Raw genomic sequence first — 21,574 nt, forward strand, 5'->3', positions numbered from 1 at the left:
AAGGCGTGCTTGACAGTGTCCACTAAAACTTTGTTGACACCAGATCACTTTTTCAATGAATATTATGCCTTCTCAGGAAAAGGATAATCTCTAATCAAAAGTATTTGTTTTCAGTACGTTTTTCTATTAAATAAATTAGCAGAGACGTTTAAAAATTAATCTGGAGCAGCTTTTTAAATACCTTAGGAGGAACTGAATGTTAAGATTAGGGAACTTAGAATTTTCTCTTCTACATCAAGTTCATTTCCTTTTAATTAAAGGAAAATTTTAAATTAAAATATCCCCCAAAAGAAGCTATGTAGAAATTTTAAGATGTAATTACTTATTATTCCTAACTCACAATATCACAGAACACCAATCATGATAACAGTCTGTCTTGACTTCTTTCAGTTTCTGATTATACCGAGCTACCTTGCCATTTTATATTGCCGTGAAAAGATTTCTATTGCATGGCATAGTTATTTTTAAAATACCGAGAAGTGCTGCTTATAGTTTTATATCATTGTGTTAACAAGGGCTGATTACTGCACTTAAAAGATAAAGCCATAATGGCTCCAAAGTCAAAAGTTTTGACTAATTTCAAGACTACCGTCGCTTTCTGTTCATTCTGATATATTTTTGGTATATAAATAGACAGTAGCAGGGAGACAATGAAATATGAAGTGGGTCTGGTACTGTGAATGTCATATTCTGGGTAGGTCTTAACATCTTAACCTGACACCTAAGAACTTCTGAGGAGGTGGGCATAAACCCCAAAGGATAAGATAGTCAAATAGAACATTTCAGATCAAGAAGCTTTCTACTGAATATTAGCCATCTCCAAACAGGGAAGGAAACTGAATTATTTCCTTAATATTTATTTCTTTAACAGGGAAGGAAATTGAATTATTAGGAAATTGCAACTTACTTTCCCTTTTCCTGATAAAATTTTAAGTTCTAAGATAAAAGTTATACAACCTGACTTACATGCACTAAAACTACCTTATTTTTAAATACGTTGTTTAAATAAGCAAGGAATGCTATAATTGTATCCTTCTACATAATGACAAGTTAATTTTGCTAGAACAACTTCCAACATACTGTTTGATATCAAGAAGTATTTACACTTTTAAAATGCAACCATACTGTCTTAGGAATTCCTAACACTGAAGGGAAATTAACAGCTAGTTTCCTTAAACTGCTATCTCCAAAAAGTATTTAGAATTTCCAACGACGTATTGCTTGAAAACTCTAAGTGGTTTAAGGCAACAGCAATAATTAGAAAGTTTAGGGTGTTGCTTAACTGTCCAGTTGAGAAGCAGAACAATGGCATTGGCTATATTCCCATCCTATTCTGTTGAGGAACAGTATATGGAAGAATTCCTCCACAGAATTGCTAGAAACCAATTTACAGTCAAAGTGTTAGTGGCTCATCTGAAATTTAAAACAGGTTTAGTTTAGTCAATGAACCTAGCAAAAAAAGGGCCTCTAGTTCTTTATGAAGCAGGTGGTTTCCACCTGCTCCCTGCTGCTCAAATAAAGTTCTAATTAGTTCCTCGCAATCCCTTAAATATAGATGCATAGTTCACACGTTTAAAAATTATTTTCATGGGTTTGAAGTTATGTTCTATGATTCTGTGTCTGGGAGCTGATTTTCTAGATATGGCCATTTTCACTAAATAAGCTTGTAGTGGAAGGCATCCAGTTCAGAAAGAATACCAGTCAAATTTAGACTTTATTATGCCAAACTTAAATCTACATGCTGTGAATGGGTATGTGCATGTGCAAGTATGCATATAATTAACAAAACAATGTGTCTTCCTAGATATTTTCAATAGCTTCATGACAGGTGAAAAAAGGAACCACAGCAGGCTCAGAATTTGCACCAAATATTCTGGGCACCTAGACTTGGATTTCATGAGCATGGTACTAATTTATTCTTAATATTCAGGGGCTTTCTATTTCAGTAACACTTCACACACAAATCACTAATAAAATAAACCGAGTGATACTTGTCAATGGAATTATGGCTTCCTTCCTCTAGTTCAATGCCACCACAAAATACATGGAATCAGATTTTCCCTAGGTCTGAAAGGGTAGCTAGGGATGGACTTGTGGTGCAGAGGCAAAAAGTAAAAATAGGGGAAGTGATATGTCCTGTTTTGGCCAAAATCTTTGTATGAAATAAGTTGTAGCAATACACTTCAATTTAGACCCCCATTTTATGATTCAGGACTTTCTAATTAACTGATTGGCATACGAAAGAAAAACAGAGTAGGAATTCAATAGTGATTTTTAAGAGTTTTTTCTCCCCTTCCTAATTGGTAGCATATTAGATTTGTTTTTGGTAGAAAAAGAGAACCACAGTCCTACAGTGATGCCAAATTTTGAGGTTTTTAAAAAATTCTTTTAAAAGTTAGTTTTAAAACAAGATGCTGATTATCTACCCTCATCCTAGACACTTATTTGAGCTTCCACAACACATACATAGAGGACCTTTACTGTGCTACATATATATATATATATATATATATAGATTGCTAGGTATAGTGAATACTCTAAACCAAGAGATTTTGTTTAATGAGTAGTAACTTTGAAAGAAGACATTTATTTTTAGCCTTCCAAATACTGTGGTAAAAGAACTATCCATGGCCTTCTTGAAAGGTTATAAAATAATGCACACATTTGAAGGATAAGTTTTGTATTCCAACTTTCGAGCATGGAATTTAGTTATATTGTAGACCCGGGGTCTCCAATAAAATCCAATCACAAGCTAACATGTTTGTAAGGCTGTCAACCTAAGGCACTCTATGCCCATTCAGAACATTTAAGGGCCCTAATTACTGTGGAACTTGAAACTCATGCAGCCCATATACAAGTATTTAAGTCCCCCCGCCTTTAATCCATGAGAACCATATCCTTCATTTATACTGTAGGATGAAAAGATGTCCTTTTTAGCAAATCCTACCATTCTGCCGTTTTGCATTTGAAACACGGCCCAACTGTTCTGAGTAAGTGAAGTGTACAAATTGTATAAGCTTTTATATAAGCAGTGGCCTGACTGGGGTTGCCGTGGGCTGGAGAAACTTTTAACTGGATCCCTTTAATATCCTCCAACTCTGAGCTGCAGAATTCTGAAATGTGACCTTGCTTCCTACAACCCTCTTCAACTAACTGATTGTTTAATATAAGAAAATTTATTTTGCCAAAGCATAAGACATGCATGCTTCTCAATTTATTACAAAAGGAAATTCATCAGATTTTGATACCTGTTTCAATAATATGTTTCCTGGTTGAAAAAAAAAAGGGAACTCTGCCCTCTTATATACAAAATTTCTTTTGCAAATATTGTTTAAATATTAAAACAAGGTGAATTTTGCTCACAGCCAGCATACCATTTCGGTCATACACCTTAGTGCAAACCGGCGATTTCGTACTGCCATTCTCAGGAGGAAAGTAGCTGTTAACTTAGCAACTATACCTTTCAATTGTATTTTTTAAAACGTAGACTCCATTGTTCATTTCTAAAGTGTTTTCCTCATAATTTGTCCAGCTATCTGCAGCTCAACAATGAGTACCTTCTTTGGATGGAAAACCAATACTTCAAGAAACCGAATGAAAAACAGAAAGAAAACCCCACATCCTCCGAATCCCACCTGCATCAGGTGGCCTCTCCACTCCCATAACTAGGATGTTTCCAAAAGCACCTCAGATAAGGAACAATTCCCCAACATCCTAGTTAATGGGGTTCTGGCTTCTATCTTTAGGCTACTAGAGGACCAGAAGCGAAATACGATTCCACGTGAAACCAATCCCAGGAGCGGTCCGCAGCGACCGCCAGCCTCACAAGCCCAGGGCGTTCGCTCTAACTCCACGGGAGTGGTGATTTCAAACCCGCCCGGGAGAGGGAGGGATCAGGAACGTAATGTGACGGGCTCAAGTGACAGCGTCCCCTCTCCAGCCCAACCCTCCCGGGCGCGCTCCCTCCCGGTGGCAGCGCGGCGCCGGCCAGGTATATTCACGCCTTGCTCCCCAGGGTGTGCACACACCGCCCGCTCCAAGAACCGGGTCACATCCAACCCTTGCGCACCAGTCGCGTCCCACTGCACCCTCCCGGGAAGAGCGGGCGCGGGAAGAGGGTGGGAGGCTTCCCCAGGTGTTTTGGCGGGTTTCCGGACACGTGCGCCTCGCGTCCTCCCCGCTTCCCCGCAGTCTGGGCAAAGCCCACCGCACTAGCTCGCGGAGCAGCCGAGCCGCCAGCGACGCCGCTCACCTCCGTCCCCGTAGGTCTCCACGCCGTACCCGTCCTGCAGCCCGTTACTCCAGGTACCCTCGTAGCGAGCGGGGGTGCACAGGCTCTGCCGAACCCCGTAGCGCCCCTTGAAGCCATGTGACCACTCCCCCCGGTACATCCACTTGCCCTTCGTCTCCACCCCCAGCCCGTGCCGCTTGCCCTGCGCCCAGTAGCCCTGGTAGGTGTTGCCGCTGGGCCAGGTGTAGCCTCCGACCACCTCGAAGCCGTGCGACCAGGAGCCCGAGTACTCGCCCTGGCCCTTGGGCCCCGTGCAGATGCCATGCCCGTGCGCCTTGCCCTCCTCCCAGCCGCCGCAGTAGGTGCCGCCATCGTCGAAGTCGAACCTTCCGCCCGTCATTCGGGGGGCAGCCCCGGCGCGCTCCCCGCGGGGGCACGGACGCGGGCAGAGCTGGGCACGGCAGGGTGTAGCTCGGGGGTGGAGGCCCGGCGGGCGAGCTCACGACAGCGCCCCGGGCAGCTCGCGCCGCCGCTCGGCTCCAGTCCGACGCCGCCCCCGTCCTCCCCTCTTCTCTCGCCGCTGCCGCCGCCGCCGCCGCCACAGCCGCCTTCCTCCTCCTCCTCCTCCGCCGCCGCCGCCGCCGCCCTGGCCAGCGCCGCGCGCGAGAGGACAGCCCGGGCTCCGGAGCGGACCTTCAGCTGCTCCCACCCGCCCACGTGAGCCGGGCGCCGCCCCGCGCCCGCCCCTCTTCCCCTCCCCGGGCGCCGAGGCCCGGCCCCGCGGCGCTCCCGCACCGCCCCCCCCCCGGGCCCTGCCCCCAGCCTCGGGAGCCGCCGCTTCCCCGGCGGGCGGGCTGGCTCGGGACCGGCCGGCGCGCTTGTGTTCTCGCAGCGGGATGCGGGTGGGAGGGCGATTGTGCCCAGGGCCGCGCGCGAGTCCCCGCCTGCCTGGAGGAGGAGGCGAGGCCGCGTGTGTGGAGGCAGCTCGCGGGCGGCGGAGGCCCAGGTGTTTGTGTTTGGGGTTTATCAACGTGGTGACGCGCCCATAAGTGCGGCCACGTGCGTGTTGAGGGAAAACTCATATGCGTGTTTGTCTGCATGGGGTTCGTAGTTGCATTTTTTCGGCCTTCCAATTTGTGTACTGTTGCGTTTGTCATGCTCAGCTGTCACCGTGAATTAACATCCCCCAGATACATGTATGCATGTGAGATAAGTCTGCCACAGCCTAGATCTAATTGTGCAGAATGTTCTTTTACACCTACCCATTTCAAAGCACATGTGTTTGCATTTATTTAATGAATATACAGGGGGAGAGCAATGCAGTTTGAAAAAGCACAGAATAAACTGGTGAGTTTTTTTGTTTGTAATAATGAGGAGGGTGTTTTTAACCTGTCTTTGCAGGGATATAGGGTATTTGCTTCTACCTCAGAGCCTGCTCCCTCTAATGCCTCATTTATTCTTCTAACAACCCTAGAAATTCTTCAGCCCGGAGCTGTGTACCCAAAGGGCAGACGGCTCAGTCTGTGTATGTTGTATAAGTGTCTGGAATGCACACCTGGTACCTCTCCACTGGCATCCACAGTTTAAGAAAGTAAATAGAAGCTTTCAAGGAGGAATATGGTAAGTAAAACACTGCTCTAAACTTACAAAGAGTCCCTGACCTACAAAACTGGAGACAGGTGTCAGCTGATCTACTTTCCAGCTGCAACACTGCTTTGTTGAATTCACTTTAGACAACTCTTTTAAACTTTTAAACCTCTATTTCACCATCTTCCCAATGGGAATGACAAGATTTACCTTTCACTTTCAATGTTAGATAATAACTGAATATACTGTGGGTGCAGTGTAAAGCCAAACATCAGAGATTTGTTAATAGGCAAGTTGCTAAGTCAGTATTGCCTCTGGGGAAAGCAGGCACTGGTTTCAACCTTACCCTTAAAATACCCATGGGAGACACTTCTCTGTGGTTCATAGCCAGGGGTCTTGGGTTAGCCTCTCAAGGACACTGCTTTGCAGAGCATTCCTGGTATTCCTTAGGCTGAGAGGCTTTTGGATGACACAGTAAGCACCAGAGGCTGCCAAAAGTTCTCTCACTAGGTTTTGATAATCAGATAAAAATATAAGGACAGGTGTCAGGGAAGGCAGCGGGGAAAACGGAGACTAAACTGCACAGAAAAGGAACTGAAACTGACCTTGATTGTCTCCAGCTCAGGACTGGAGCTGGCCTTTCCTGCTTATCTGGCTGAAATACTGAAAGAAAAATCTCAGTTTACACAGAACCAAATCACCAAAGAGAATTAGAAACCCTTATCCATGGCGCTGCCTGTGGAGCTGCCAGGAATAGTGCTTACCCTAGTGGCCTGAAATAATTATGCACCTTGCTCAGCATCTTGTCCTGGGCTGGGGATTGATTTAGGCCACTGGGAAAATGAAGGCCCAGGATTTTGCAGCTGAGCCATAATTCCATTTTTCTGGATCAGGAGCTAGTGTAGACGGTCCCATTTCCATCTGTTTTGGGGTTCTTTTTGATACGCGAAACTGTGGGATCGCTCAGGCCAACATATTTTTTTCTCATTTTGAACTGGATTTCTTCATAGAGTAACTTTTGTTTTTTTGCCTTTTTATTTTCGACCCACCCATGTGTGTTAGGATCTACATATATGAACATTTAAGGGCTAAACTTGTGTTTGCAGGCATGGTGGAAACATTTAACGCTTTTTTACTTTTCCTAATTAGCTGTCAGGCAAATGATGAAATACACAGCATAGAGTAAGTAAGTTTCTGGATCTATAATGGATGTGTAGTCCATCCATGGTAGATGGACAAAGGGCGTTGGTGCAAACACATCTGGGAAGAATATGGAGATCTGGGGACAGTAAAAGATATGCTCATTTATCCCTTAATCTTTTACTCTTGCTATCCCTCATAGATGTCTTCCTTGGAAGGACCCTTCATTAAAAGAAAGAATCCACCACCAGGTGTCTGCTATTACATTTCAACTCATCAGTCCTAACTCGACTCTGCCACTGACTCTCTTCACAGGGGAAAATTAGTATTGAATTTTTGGTAGTTCACTGAGAGATTTTTGGCAAAAAATCATACATACAGAGCATACGACCCATGCTTCCATTTACCTGCTGTCATACCGGTGCAGTGTTTCCCCAGTCTGACTGATATGTTCATTAACGTCAGTGTTCAGGTTCAATGGCAACGGTTGGAGAAGACAAGGGAACGAGAACCAGGAAGAGGAAGAGGTGCTGAGGACCGTGGCACAGCACGTAGGAGGTAGTGGAATAACGCTGCAGTTTACTAGTTGGGGTTAGTAATGTCCTCATTGAGTTGAATTTAGCTTTAAGAGGAGATTAGTAAGAAGAGAATATGAATGTTGGTTTGACAGGTGGGGTGCGGGAGGCCATTAAAGCCCAGGGGCCAGCAGCCACGCTAGCGCTTGGTTTTTCTCCACTGTTTAAAATGCGGCCTTTTAGATTTCCATTCTAGAAAATTTTGTAACAAAAAGTAAGCCATTTGAGTGTGAATGTCTAGTAACAACATGTTGGTGAGGATGTTTTGCTTAGAATTTTATCTTTTTTTAATAGAAGATGTGTTTAAAATTTTATTGGTGATTTCATTTATTTACATATTAGAATTAGTTACTGAGAATTTTTAATAAAACTACAAATGACAGAAAGCTAATCTGGAGGTGTATGTTGTCCAAAGTGTGCTTATTGATTCAAAGTGTGTACAAAAGCAAGTAGAATTTAAATTACTTGATTTATTATATAAGTCAAAATGAGTTTTACTACTATTATATATAGGACGGATAAACAACAAAGTCCTACTGTATAGCACAGGGAACTATATCAATATCCCATGATAAACCATAATGGAAAAGAATATGAAAAAGAATATATATGTATAACTGAATCACTTTGCTGTACAGCAGAAATTGACACAAATTGTAAATCAACTATACTTCAGTAAAATTTCAAAAAGAGTATTATTAGCATATCTGTGATAAAAGATTCATAAAAATTTTAAAAACTTGCCCACAATAAATAAAAAGTTAAGAAATATGGCCATAAGCTTTGCAGATACCATGAAGTCAGAAGAGGAAGCGACATACGAAATTAATGAGCTTCACAACTTTGAAGGAAATTACGGTATGCCAGATATGTGTCAAGTTCTTTACATGCATTAATTCATTCAGATCTCATGATAACCCATGCTAGTAGTACTAGTGTTATAACCATTTTACAGAAGAAGAAAATAAGCTTTAAAACAGTTAAGTGTCCAAGATCATTCGAGGTAGAAATGGTTGAGCTGGAATTTAAACCAAGTCTGTCTGATTCTCTTAATTACCACTCTTTATTAGAGTGAGGGTGAGAACTTCCAAATGGAGGAAGGAAGCAGGCTGGGTGGAGAGCAAGAAGGGGTGGTGAAGATGACTTTTATTTATTTTTTAGAATAGCTGTCCAGGTGACGGTGATGCTACTGGCTAGAATTAAAGAAATGGAGGAAGAAGAGTAAATTATAGAGGTTGGGAAGATAGGTTCATATAGGAAAAGATGATCCAGAAATATATCTCAGAGATGTTCAATAGGCAGTTGGGGACTTCCCTGGTGGCGCAGTGGTGGAGAGTCCGCCTGCCGATGCAGGGGACATGGGTTTGTGCCCCGGTCCGGGAGGATCCCACGTGCCGCGGAGCGGCTGGGCCCGTGAGCCATGGCCGCTGAGCCTGCACGTCCGGAGCCTGTGCTCCGCAACGGGAGAGGCCACAGCAGTGAGAGGCCCGCGTACCAAAAAAAAAAAAAAAAAAAAAAAAAAAAAAAAAAAAGGCAGTTGGTAATACAGGTCAAGGACTAAAAATAAATTTGTTGATAAGTAAATATAGTTGTCCTCAGTATCTGTGGAAGATTGGTTCCAGGACTGCCCCTCCCAATACCAAAACCCACGATGTTCAAGTCCCTTACAGAAAATGGCACAGTATTTGTACATAACATATGTACATCCTCCCATATTCTTGCAATCCTATCTAGATTCACCTATAATAACTAATACAATGCAAATGCTATGTAAACAGTTGCCAGCACGTGGCAAGTTCAAGCTTTGCTTTTTGAAACTTTCTGGAATTCTTTTTTTTTTCAAATATTTTCAATCTGCGGTTGGTTGAATCTGTGGATGTTGAATCTGATGCAGCATAAGGAAGGCCAACTGTAATCCCTGAGTTTCTCTTCTGACAGGTCTCTTTCAGGAGCCCATCCCTTTGAGACTTGTACCATTCATGCTGGCCCACTCTGTAGGAAGCCAGCAACTGGCTCCGTGCTGTATTTTTCAGAAAATCCATCTTCTCTAGGTCACTCCCCTTGTGTATCTAGGACCAAAGGCTTAGCTGCTCTCCCCCACCTGCTGTTGCCTGCCATTGTCCCCAGCAGCCTCATCCTGGCCTCACCATCCGTCGTGTTTCTCAGCATCATGGCCTTTATCTTAAAGTCCTCAGACATAGCGTGGCCCTTACTTTGACCCATACGTAGGCCAACACTGAAAACTAGAACTTGACAATCTCCCTCTTTGACAACACTCGCTGGTCTTTCCCATTCACTGAACAAGCCATGGACTCTTAGCCAAGTCTCCACTCCTTTGATGCCCTTCATGTCCTCCTGGCCCTTCCCTATCCTGCCTGAAGGCCCTAATGCATCCTTTCCTCAGCATTGTCCTTTCTATAGTGACCTCCTAGTTCATCTGCCTGCCCAGCCCCCAAGCCTAAGCCACAGTTTCTCATCCCCTGCTCCTAGGAAGCCCCTTCTGGAGAGAATCACATTTACCAGTTGTCATTGCAAATCATGGGTGTCAAGCCTCAGGCAACCCCTCCAACACTGCGTGGCCTATCTCTTCCCAGGCAACTTCCAGAAGCCCATCACCATCCCTGAGCCCCTCTTTCTTTCCTACTTGTCTTCTCTCTCATGGAGGAAAAGAGCTAACCCCTGGGAACACCTTCCTTCTCTTCAGATTGGTTCTCATTTTCTTCCTTTCTTCACGACCTCATCCCAGAGGAAAAGATGTCCCTTTTCCTCTCCACGTTCTGGGTCAATTCCTTCTCTCTTGGATATACTTTAATTTCTTTTCTTCCTTCCAACAGAGGTGCTCGTGTGTCCTCTATGTTAAAACAGCCCTCATTTCCTGGTCCCGCTTTCACCTCAAGTCTCCTGTCTGTTCTGGAAACTGCAAACTTCCCTGAATGAGTAGGTTACGTTCACGTTTTTCCTCCCCACCTCTCATTCTCATGCCACTCGATTTGGGTTCTATCCTCACCAGTCTAGTGAAGCTTGTTTAGCCATTAGGGACCTCCTAGTTGACAGATACAATGGCATCTCTTCAATTCCTATCCTACTAGGAGTGGCAGCTGCCAGTCTGATATTTGTGAACACTTAACCTCCCTCAGCTTCTGTAAAACCCATCTCTCTCAGCTTATCTCTCCTCTCCCTCTTCCTCTCCTACCACTTTAGCTGTCTCATTCCCTGTGTATTTATCCTCTTATCCCTTTCTAATCTCCTTAGGCTCTCTTTTGTTTCCAAAACATTAGCTTCATCGTAGCCAAATTTCCTGTAATTACTGGATACTTGTTGGCTTATTTTATACAACTAGGCAATCCTGCCCTAGGGCCCAAGAGTCTAATTTAGAAATAGTCTAATTCTGATATAAAAACACCAGCTGAGCCTTATTTAAGTCTCAAGGGCAGGTCTTTGGTTTCTTCCCATGACTTGTCCCTTGTGGCTCTCTGCCTGCTCTTTTTAATGAGCAGTGGTCCCCTAGACTTAGCATATGTGTCCAATGATGAGGCTCACGGGGGCTTTCAGAAAAGTTCTAACAATGAAAAAGGTGAATGACAGGTTAAAGGGAGACTTAAAAGAGATAGTAAGCTTGAAGACACAGAGTAGACTGTTTCAGGTACTAGGTCTGTGCATTGAAGACCTAGTACCTGAAGCAAACCGTAAAATGTATTTCTATGTGTGTGTATATGTGTGTGTGTACGTACATCTATGCACTTGTATATACGATGACTCGGTTAGGTTTGGAGACAGAGAAGTAGCTCAGACCTTGCTCTTAAGGGTATAAAACATACCTAAAGAGGCAGGAGCTAAAAACGAAAAATAATAAAAGTGCAAGGGAGACAACTATAAGTAGTAAACAAGCACCAAGTGTGATAAGGGTTCAGAGGATAGAGTAGTTTTGCGGGCTGCTATAGTTGAAACGATTCTCAGGAATCATGGGCGTACTGTCTAGCTTTGTGGATAATGTAGAAGGTGCATCCTTCCAGATATCTCTAAAGGGATGGTCTTCTTAAGAGACACTGTACAGAGGGAAGGAATGAGGGGAATTCATGACTGTGATTGGGAGAATAGAGGAGACCTCCTGGAAAAGACGTCCCTGGAATTGAAGGAGAAAAGAGGATGAGTTCATCTCTCTCATGCAACAGTGAAAATCATAATGCTTTATTCTGAAAATATGGATGAAAGGCAACTCAGAATTTTAAATAACACAAATTGGGGGTGGGGGCAAGGGACTATAAAAACATACTTGGGAGTGTTGCTATTAAGATGGTAAAAGTTGTGAAAATTGATGGGATAACCATTTCCTAGAAAGGTTGAATAGAGAAGGGCAGTACATCAACATCCATTCATGATAAAGACTCGACTCTTTCCAAAGTGGGTATAGAGGGAACGTATCTCAACGTAATAAAAGCTATTTATAACAAACCCACAGCCAACATAATACTCAATGGTGAAAAGTTAAAAACCTTCCCACTAAAATCTGGAACAAGATAAGGATGCCCACTCTCACCACCTCTATTCGACATAGTATTAAAAGTCCTAGCCACAGCAATCAGATGATAAAAAGAAATTAAGTGTACCTGAATTGGAAGGGAAGGAGTAAAATTGTCATATGCAGAATACATGACACTATACATAGAAAACCCTGAAGACTCCACACAAAAACTACTAGAAGTAATAAATGAATTCAGCAAGGTAGCAGGATACAAGATAAACATACAGAAATTGGTTGCATTTCTTTACACTAACAATGAAATATCAGGAAGGGAAAGTAAAAAAAAAGAAATCTCTTTTAGAATTGCATCAAAAAAATAAAATAGGAATAAACCTGACCAAGGAGGTGAAAGACATATATGCTGAGAACTAGAAAACACTGATAAAGGAAATTGAAGATGATTTAAAGAAATGGAAGGAGATCACATGCTCTTGGATTGGAAGAATTAATATTGTTAAAATGGCCTTACTACCCAAAGCAATCTACAGATTTAATGTGATCCCAATCAAATTACCCATGACATTTCTCACAGAACTAGAACAAATAATCCTAAAATTTATATGGAATCACAAAAGACCCAGCCAAATTGCCAAAGCAGTCCTGAGGAAAAAGTACAAAGCTGGAGGCATTACACTCTGAGACATCAGACAATAATACCACAAAGCTACAGTAATCAAAACAGCATGGTATTGGCACAAAAACAGACATATGGATCAATGGACCAGAATAGAGAGCCCAGAAATAAACCCCCACACCTAAGGTCAATTAATCTTCGACAAAGGAAGCAAGAATATACAATGGAGAAAAGACAGTCTCTTCAGCAACTGGTACTGGGAAAACTGGAGAGCTACATGTAAATCAATGAAGTTAAAACACTCCCTCACACCACGCACAAAAATAAACTCAAAATGGCTTAAAGACTTAAATATAAGACAAGGACACTATAAAACTTCTAGAAGAGAACATAGGCAACAGATTCTCTGACATAAGTTGTAGCAATGTTTTCTTAGGTCAGTTTCCTAAGACAACACTAGAAATAAAAGCAAAAATAAACAAATGGGACCTAATCAAACTTAAAAGCTTTTGCACAGCAAAGGAAACCATAAAGTGAAGAGACAACCTATGGACTGGGAGAAAGTCTTTGCAAATGATACGACCAACAAGGGCTTAGTTTCCAAAATATACAAATAGTTCATATAACTCAATAACAAAAACCCAAACAGCCCAATCAAAATATGGGCAGAAGATCTAAATAGACATTTCTTGAAAGAGGGCACACAGATTGCCGATAGACACATGAAAAGATGCTCCACATCGCTAATTATTAGGGAAGTGCAAATCAAAAACACAATGAGGTATCACCTCACACTGGTCAGAATGGCCGTCATTAAAAAAGTCCACAAATGATAAAAATGCTGGAGAGGGTGTAGAGAAAAAGGAACCCTCCTACACTGTTGGTGGGAATGTAAATTGGTGCAGCCGCGTTGGAGAACAGTATGGAGGTTCCTTAAAAAACTAAAAATGGAGTTACCATGTGATCCAGCAATCCGACTCCTGGGCATATATCCAGACAAAACTAATTTGAAAAGATACATGCACCCCAATGTTCATAGCAGCACTATTTACAATAGACAAGACATGGAAGCAACCTAAATGTCCATCAACAGGTGAATGGATAAGGAAGATGTGGCACATATACACAATGGAATATCACTCAGCCATAAAAAAGAACGAAATAATGCCATTTGCAGCAACATGGATGGACCTAGGGATTATCATACTCAATGAAGTAAGTCAGACAGAGAAAGACAAATATCATATATCACTTATATGTGGAATCTAAAATATGATGCAAATGGACTTATTTACAAAACGGAAACACGGACATAGAAACAAACTTCCCTAAGGGGAAAGGGGGGGAGGGGTGAGTTAGGAGATTGGATTAACATATACACACTACTATATATAAAATAAACAAGAAGGTCCTACTGCAAAGCACAGGAAAATATATTCAATATCTTGAAATAACATAATTAAAAAGAATATGAAAAAGAATACATATATATGTATAACGGAATCACTTTGCTGTACACCAGAATCTAGCACAACATTGTAAATCAACTATAGCTCAATAAAAAATGTTTTTTTAACCAAGAAGGGAGGTGCACAATATTGCTGAAAGCACAACTAAGGAGTTGCCAAGTGACTGAAGGAGAGAAAAAAACAAATCCATTATTAGGCAGTAAAGAAACGCAAATTATAATTGGGGAATGAATGGTACCAAGAGACCTGGAATGGGATTTGAAACAATGGCCAATAATAGGAAAGGCTTCCCTCTAACTGAGCGACATTGGGGACTGTTGTATCCTTGCCAAGCGCTGCAGTCCCAGTCCACATATCACCTCAGCACACACACCTTAGAGCACTGGAGGATTCTTCAGATACTGACTGCATTCCAAATACAGCTTAAATTCTTCCTCCTTTCCTTAAACACACTCTAGAATGTTTGTTATCGCTTGCATCTCATTTACTACTTTCACATAGCAAGCGCTTTTTAAAGCTTACTGAGAAGGAGAATCACCCCATGGGGAGGCTGCAGGGGTGCACTGCTGAGATCTCCCTCCAAGAGAACCTGCGGCGAGGAGGGTACTTGGCGGATAGCCTCCAGCTGCGGCGACTTCAGATCTGTGGTGGTGTTTGCAGTCAAGGCCATGCTCTACCCTGGGACATCCCCTCCAAAGTAAAAGGCAAATCGCTGCATCTCGTGGCCTCTGATATACAACAACAACAAAAAGCAGAGGACCCAGTAGGCCTCTTGGATTCTGGAAGCAACACCACACTTAGAAACTGCTCCAGCCTATATGCTGAGCGACATGGATGGAAGGCTGGCAGCTTTGAGAGGGCTCAGAGCTGGAAAGAGTTTTGCAGGAGGCCCAGGCAAGCAGCCCTGCCTCTTGGGCCATATGATCAGGCAGATCTTTTGGTGCTGGCGTCTGGTGTCAGTGGTGAGAAAAGATATGATAGGAAGATTGTGGCAGGCCCCAGTGGAAGAATCACAGTGCAGGTCTGTGGAGATCTGAAGCAAGGCCATAGCGTCTGCAGAAGAGAATATAGAGCTTCCGAGAATCAGTTCCTTGACTTTGGCAAAAAAAAAAAAAAACACGACTGCTTGACCATGGGACCCCAAATGACTGTTACTTTAGAATTTCCTATGATGAGCTGGGTCCTGTAGAACCTGCCAAAACAAAGTTGTACAGACCCAGAAGCAGTCTATTGTAAGATGAACATGGTATATCCAGGGTCAAGCCGAGCAGAACCAGAGGACACAAGTAAGCTGCAAGAACAGGTGGTCCAGAGCCCCATGTCCCCTAGAATTGCACTAGCACCCCTTCCCCAGCTCTCACCTATGGGAAGATTACCAGCTAAAGAGGACGAAAGGCCTGCACTTGGTTTATGGATGGACAGGCTGTTATGTGGATGAAGCCGAAAATGAGTGGAGGCTGCATTACAGCCACACTCAGCAGTGGTCTTGAAAGTATGCAGAGAGGGAAAATCTTTCCAAGGGGCAGAGCTGTGAGTGGTGAACCTGGTCATCTATTTTACGTGAAAGGTGGGAAAATACGTAGATTTCTGGGCAATGGCCAACAGCCTGGCCATCTGGTCAGAGGTCTGGAAGGGAAAGGACTGGAAGATGGGAGACATGGAGGTTCAGAGTAGACGCATGTGGACGAACCTATGGGAACGTGTAAAGAGTTTTGTGCTACATGTCAATGACGTCCATGGAAGGGGCACCGAAAACCCAGGACTCTACCTAGACTGTCTCCAGCCAACAGCTGAGCACAGTGGGATTGCTGGAGCTGACCCATGCCTTCTCAACACAGGCCTCCTCTGACAGGTTATGTTTTCTGTGCTCCCCATTGACCTGGCTGGAACTTTCTTAGAGCTATTCTGCAGTCTGTGTTTCCTCTACCCAACCCTCCTTCCTTCCCTCCTTCCTTTCACAGGTCTCAGACCTGCATTGTGACCCAAAGGCCACCGCGATGAAAAGCCCGCGCACGGCAACGAGGAGTGGCCCTCGCTCGCTGCAACTAGAGAAAGCCCACACACAGCAATGAAGACCCAGTGCAGCCGAAAAAGAAAAAAAAAAAAGGAAAAAGAAATACATTAGGATCTCCGGGGAACGTATGTGATGGGGCCTCTCTCAGAGATTTTGCCAGACGAGGGTTAAACCTGGACAAGCATCTTTTGAAAATGCTCGACAAGGGATCCTTACCTGCACTCTGATGAAATATTTGTACTAAAGGAATATTTAGTATGGATCTGAGGTGTGGAAACGAGGCATAATTTAGCCTAGGCTGTAACATTCAGGAAGGAAATGGTGGTGTGTCAAACATGGCGGGACTGACAACAGTATATAGCTGGCAGTTTCTAAATGTCCACTCTGTCACACTCAGGTAGAGAGGCTATGAATTATTCAATCAGTTGGTGAGTTAGAAATCACTCAGGCCATCTAGATCACCCAGACTGTCTTTTTCCAACTGCGAGACTAAGTTTTAGGGGGTCCTTAAGTTTATCAGGTCCACTCACTGCTGTACATAAGTTACCAGGGAAGTGCCCCTAATATATTTCTGATGAAGAATCATTTCTGTAGGGTGATTTCCAAAAATCCCCTGATGACAAACACTAGGGAGCACTTGTTATATATATGCATGCCCAGGTTACTCCCATGGTGAATTCTGATTCAGTGGGTTTGAGTTGGGGCTCAGGAATCTGTGATTTTAATAAATACTCTGAGTCTTCAGGGAAACATTACTGTAGGGCTGTGTAGCCTCATGTAGGCTAACTTAGATTCCATAAACTGAGAAAATAATTTCAAAGTTGCCTGATACTAGTGATCCTAATATTTCTTTCTCACATGAATTCTCTCTCAAAGTGCTTTAATAATTATAAACTGTATCCTTCTCATCCTTTAAAAGTCAAAATTCAGGGCTTCCCTGGTGGCACAGTGGTTGAGAGTCCGCCTGCCGATGCAGGGGACACGGGTTCGTGCCCCGGTCTGGGAGGATCCCACGTGCCGTGGAGCGGCTGGGCCCGTGAGCCATGGCCGCTGAGCCTGTGCGTCCGGAGGCTGTGTTCCGCAACGGGAAAGGCCACAGCAGTGAGAGGCCCGCGCACCGCAAAAAAAAAAAAAAAAAGTCAAAATTCAAAAGTGCTGTGTAAGAGCATGCTTGCTAAGGATAAGTGTACAATAGATAGTGAATACTTATGCAATAAAAGAAGCTGTTAATGAGGTGATCTTGAAATCCAGAACTTAATAGAAATCTGATAACTCTAGACCAAATCAGTTGGTGGACTTGTTAAGTCTCCATTCCTTCCTCAGTGTCTCTGGAGTGTGAACTCAGGGAGTTGTGCTGTCTTTAGAGATCACTGGCCTTGAGAGGTCTATCTCTTTCACCCATCTTGGATAAGTGACAGGGCATAGGGCCTGAGTTTAGGGTTACCACACAGCAAAGTACCACTAGCCCCAGCTCCTGAGGTTTTCAGTAGTTTAGAATTGTAGCCTTGATCCTGCTGGCAAATTAGTCCAGTGCCCTGGACTAGCTGGGCACTATGGCGGCCAGGCACACAGGCCTGCCCCCTGCTCCCAATTAGGGGCACCTGGATTAGCTGCTTTTCTTGTCCATCACTCCTGGGGGTTTAGAGCAGTATTGAGATAGGAGGGGCTTAGAGTTGAATACCTAGCAGGAGAATGTATCCATGATCCTGGGACGACTACTTCTAGATTTTTAAAAATAATGTCAGATAAATGACATTAACGCTCTACTATTCTGAGTAAATGCTTGTTGACTGCTGAATTATATACATCTTAAGAGCTATTCCGTCCAAGAAGTAACTAAAATAATCTGTAGCCTTTAGAGTCACTTTCATATTGATAATGGCATATGTCTTGTCTTTGACTGGGGTCTGAGGAAACTATATGCAAGTGCTTTTTCAGTTTGTGATTCTCTTTCATCTCAAAGGCCACGTTATTTTTCCTAAAATTTATCATTTCTTTGGAATGCACCAGGTGAATGTAATCCAATAATTAAAAGACTTTAAAATGTTAGGAAAGGTCTATTCTCCCTCTTTATAGCTATTTTAGTGATAAGAATGTGGTCTTCAGGATTTCCTTTTGTCCATTGACTCAACATATATATAGCGAGTGTCTTCTAAATGGAATGCCCTATAATGAGTATGAAGTCATTAATGACCTGCCCTCATGGAATTTACAGATTACTACAGGGGATAGATAATAAATCAATATATCATTGCAAATTGCTGTGCTATAGAAGAAAAATTAGTGCTATAAAAAAGGATGTCAAGGGACACTTTTGTTTAGATTGCAAGGTCAGGAAAGGCCTCCCCATCCATCCAGCCAGCCAGCCAACTACCCATGCATCCATCCATTTATCCATCCATCCATCCATCCATCATTCTAAGAGTTATGTCTTTCTCTGTCTGACTTATTTCACTAAGAATAATACTCTCTAGGTCCATCCATGTTGTGCAAATGGCAGAATTTCATTCTTTTGATTTGCATTTCCTTGATGATTAGTGATGTTGAGCATCTTTTCATGTGCCTGTTAACTATCTGCATTTCCTCTTTGGAAAAATGTCTATTCAGTCCTTCTCCCCATGTTTTAACTGGGTTGTTTGATTTTTTGATGTTGAGTTGTATGGGCTGTTTATATGTATTTGATAGTAATCCCTTATTGGTCATATTATTTGCAAACATTTTCTCCTATTCAGTAGATTGTCTTTTTGTTTTGTCAATGATTTTCTTTGCTGTGCAAAAGCTTTTAAGCAAATTAGGACCCATTTGTTTACTTTTGCTTTTATTTCCTTTACTTGAGGAGACAGATCCCTCCAAAATATTGCTGTGATTTACATCAAAGAGTGTTCTGCCTATGTTTTCCTCAGGGAGTTTTATAGTGTTCGGTCTTATATTCAGGTCTTTAATCCATTTTGAGTTTATTTTTGTATATAGTGTTAGAGAATGTTCTAATTGCATTCTTTTACATGTAGCTGTCCAGTTTTCTCCACACCACTTATTTAAGAGAGTGTCTTTTCTACATTGTATACTCTTGCCTCCTTTGTCATAGAATAATTGACCATAGGTGTGTGGGTTTATTTCTGGGCTCTCTATTCTGTTGCATTGACCTATGTGTCTGTTTTTGTGCCAGTACCATGCTGTTTTGATTACTGTAGCTTTGTAGTATAGTCTGAAGTCAGGGAGTGTGATACCTCAAGCTCTGTTCTTTTTTCTAAAGATTGCTTTGGCAATTCGGGGTCTTTTGTGGTTCCATATGAACTTTAGGATTATTTACAATAAAGTGACAGGTAAGCTAAGCTCTGAAGGATGAGTAGGAGATGGCCTGGAAAGTAAGGAGGAGATCAGCTGGAGAAGAGGAAACAACTCTGAGGTAGAAACAGCTTGGCACATAGAAGTAACTGAAAACAGGACAGTGTGTTTGGATTTATTGAGCAAGGGAGAGGATCTTGGTAAGAGGTGATGGTGGGGAGGGAGGCAGGCACTAGGATGTGGTTGTGATCTTATTCTAAGAGCTCATAAGAAATGATGACTGTCTAGGCACTTCCCCCATAGCTGGGGGTAGGGCAGAGAAATGAAATGAGGAAGAAGTGTAGTATTGGAAAGAAAATACAAAAAGGGTGTTAAATACCAGCCCCTCCTGATTGATTCTGATACACACCCTGAAGCAAGATATGACCCCCTCTGCTACAGAATAGTGTTTTTCAAACTTGAAAAATGCACAGATAGCTTTTGAAGAAAAACAAAAATTTATCCAGACTTCTTGCCCATGGTGGGTTCAATCATTTTATAAATATTTAAGTATACATTCTTTGTGTATATGCACTTAAATATATAAACCATCAGATAAGGTATATCTCTGTATGCTTATAATTTACTTACAACATAAAACCAACATAAATTGAAAGCCGGTAATTTTGAAATTAACAACCTGAATTTCATGTGACATGATGTTTTGATGAAATAAAATTGCTGCTTGCATTTAAAAAAGTTATGGCACTGCCCACGGAGGCATAGCTTCTCCTGATTCAGCAAATGCAACCTGCTGGATGCCACTGAGGACTCCTCTATAGGATTTCTTAGGAAGTCTTCCTTTGTACAGAGTGCTGGTATAACATTTGGCTATTGCTTGGTGGATATACATCATTTACGTATTAGATCTGCCTCTCTTCTCATTAGTCAGAAACAATTAAAGTAGAAAGACTCAATGGCAAAGTCTGCTTGAACATAAACACAAGATTAGCCACCAAAATCAAGTGACACTCCACAGAGATGAAAAATCTAGAGAAAATTACCAGACCCCTTAGAATACATAGGTGAACTCCTGTAAGTGTGTGGACTTTTGTTTGGAAAATAGTTCTACATATGAGAGCAGATTATTCCCAGAGACTTCCTAGAGGAGAAAAAAGGGCACTATTCCTTCTCCCATAGAGCCATGGAGACAGGATAAATTGTTCCTTCTAACATTCTAAAAAGGGATCACTGGAATCTAAGGTTTGGTAGGGTCAAGAGGGATCATTAAGATTTGAGTGAAAGGAGAGACCAGCTTGGGTGTGGTCACAAGTCCCTGTGGTTCCTGCTATGGTACTCAGGACAGACAAGATTAGAAAGAGATGACTGAGATGCCTCTGCCTCCCAGATGTTTCTGGTCAATTGGCTGAAAAAGGCTTATAGCACTAGCCTCCCAAGTCAGGTGCACAGACCTATGGGGTGTGGGAAGAAAATATTAAGAGCACTGGGAGACCTGAGCCCTGACCTCAGGCATATAAAGAGCAGCTCTCAAAGAAGTGTGAGTGGGGGCTCGTAAAACTGAGAGCTCTCAACAGTTTGTATAATTTACCAAACACGAAGAGCAGCCAGGAAAAGAAGTGTGCATTTTCTGATAACGTAGACTATCATGTCGTCTATCATTGTAAGTTGATCAGGTTAATCTATATGAAATGTCAACTAAAGTTAAGTTTTACTGTTCCAAGGTGTCACTAGTCTTCCATCCATCAATAATATCCATTACTTCAGGGAGAGGGGTGGGCAAGGTACAGAGGACTAAACTGGAAACTTCCAGCTTGAAAACAAATTTTACGTAAGAAAAGGTATACGAGATGCCAAGGCAAATATTTGTAAGATTCAGGCTTTGCAAAGAAAAAGAAATGATTTGTCGGGTTCCCCAAAGCCATCAGTTGGAGACTTAACACAGGGTTTTTACGGTGGAACACGGATTAGAGAGGATGTAGGCTATGACATCAGAGCAGTTTAGAGGGGTCTGGGAGAGGATGAGTGGGAATAAAAATTCCCAGACATATTCCCAGATACACAGAGAATCTGAGGGCGGAAGGACTGCATATTCTACTTCCCTCTTGGACATCTGGGGAGAAGGGTGGCAACACCTCATCAAACAGTTGGAAGCAACACAGGACAGCCACGTTAGGATA

General features: G+C 42.7%; 1 protein-coding gene and 1 long non-coding RNA gene across 3 annotated transcripts in view; one reads left to right on the top strand and one right to left on the bottom strand.

The window, feature by feature from the left end:
* The window catches only part of JPH1 (junctophilin 1), a 78,069-nt gene extending 73,159 nt beyond the window's left edge, over positions 1–4,910 (bottom strand). The window contains exon 1 of one of the 2 annotated variants that reach the window (XM_073794528.1): positions 4,253–4,910. In XM_073794528.1, the coding sequence (XP_073650629.1) occupies positions 4,253–4,631 (379 nt within the window). In that variant the 5' untranslated portion in view covers positions 4,632–4,910. The remainder of the gene's footprint in view (positions 1–4,252) is intronic. The other variant, XM_073794527.1, reaches the window with a different exon arrangement.
* Positions 4,911–5,097: 187 nt separating this feature from the next.
* Positions 5,098–7,786, top strand: LOC141276848 (uncharacterized). Its single transcript, XR_012327099.1, has 3 exons — positions 5,098–5,578; positions 5,706–5,851; positions 7,161–7,786. It is a non-coding gene; the product is annotated as an uncharacterized lncRNA (long non-coding RNA).
* Positions 7,787–21,574: the final 13,788 nt, after the last annotated feature.

The sequence above is a fragment of the Tursiops truncatus genome, chromosome 17 (assembly GCF_011762595.2).
Source record: "Tursiops truncatus isolate mTurTru1 chromosome 17, mTurTru1.mat.Y, whole genome shotgun sequence".
In the NCBI taxonomy this organism is placed as follows: domain Eukaryota; kingdom Metazoa; phylum Chordata; class Mammalia; order Artiodactyla; family Delphinidae; genus Tursiops; species Tursiops truncatus.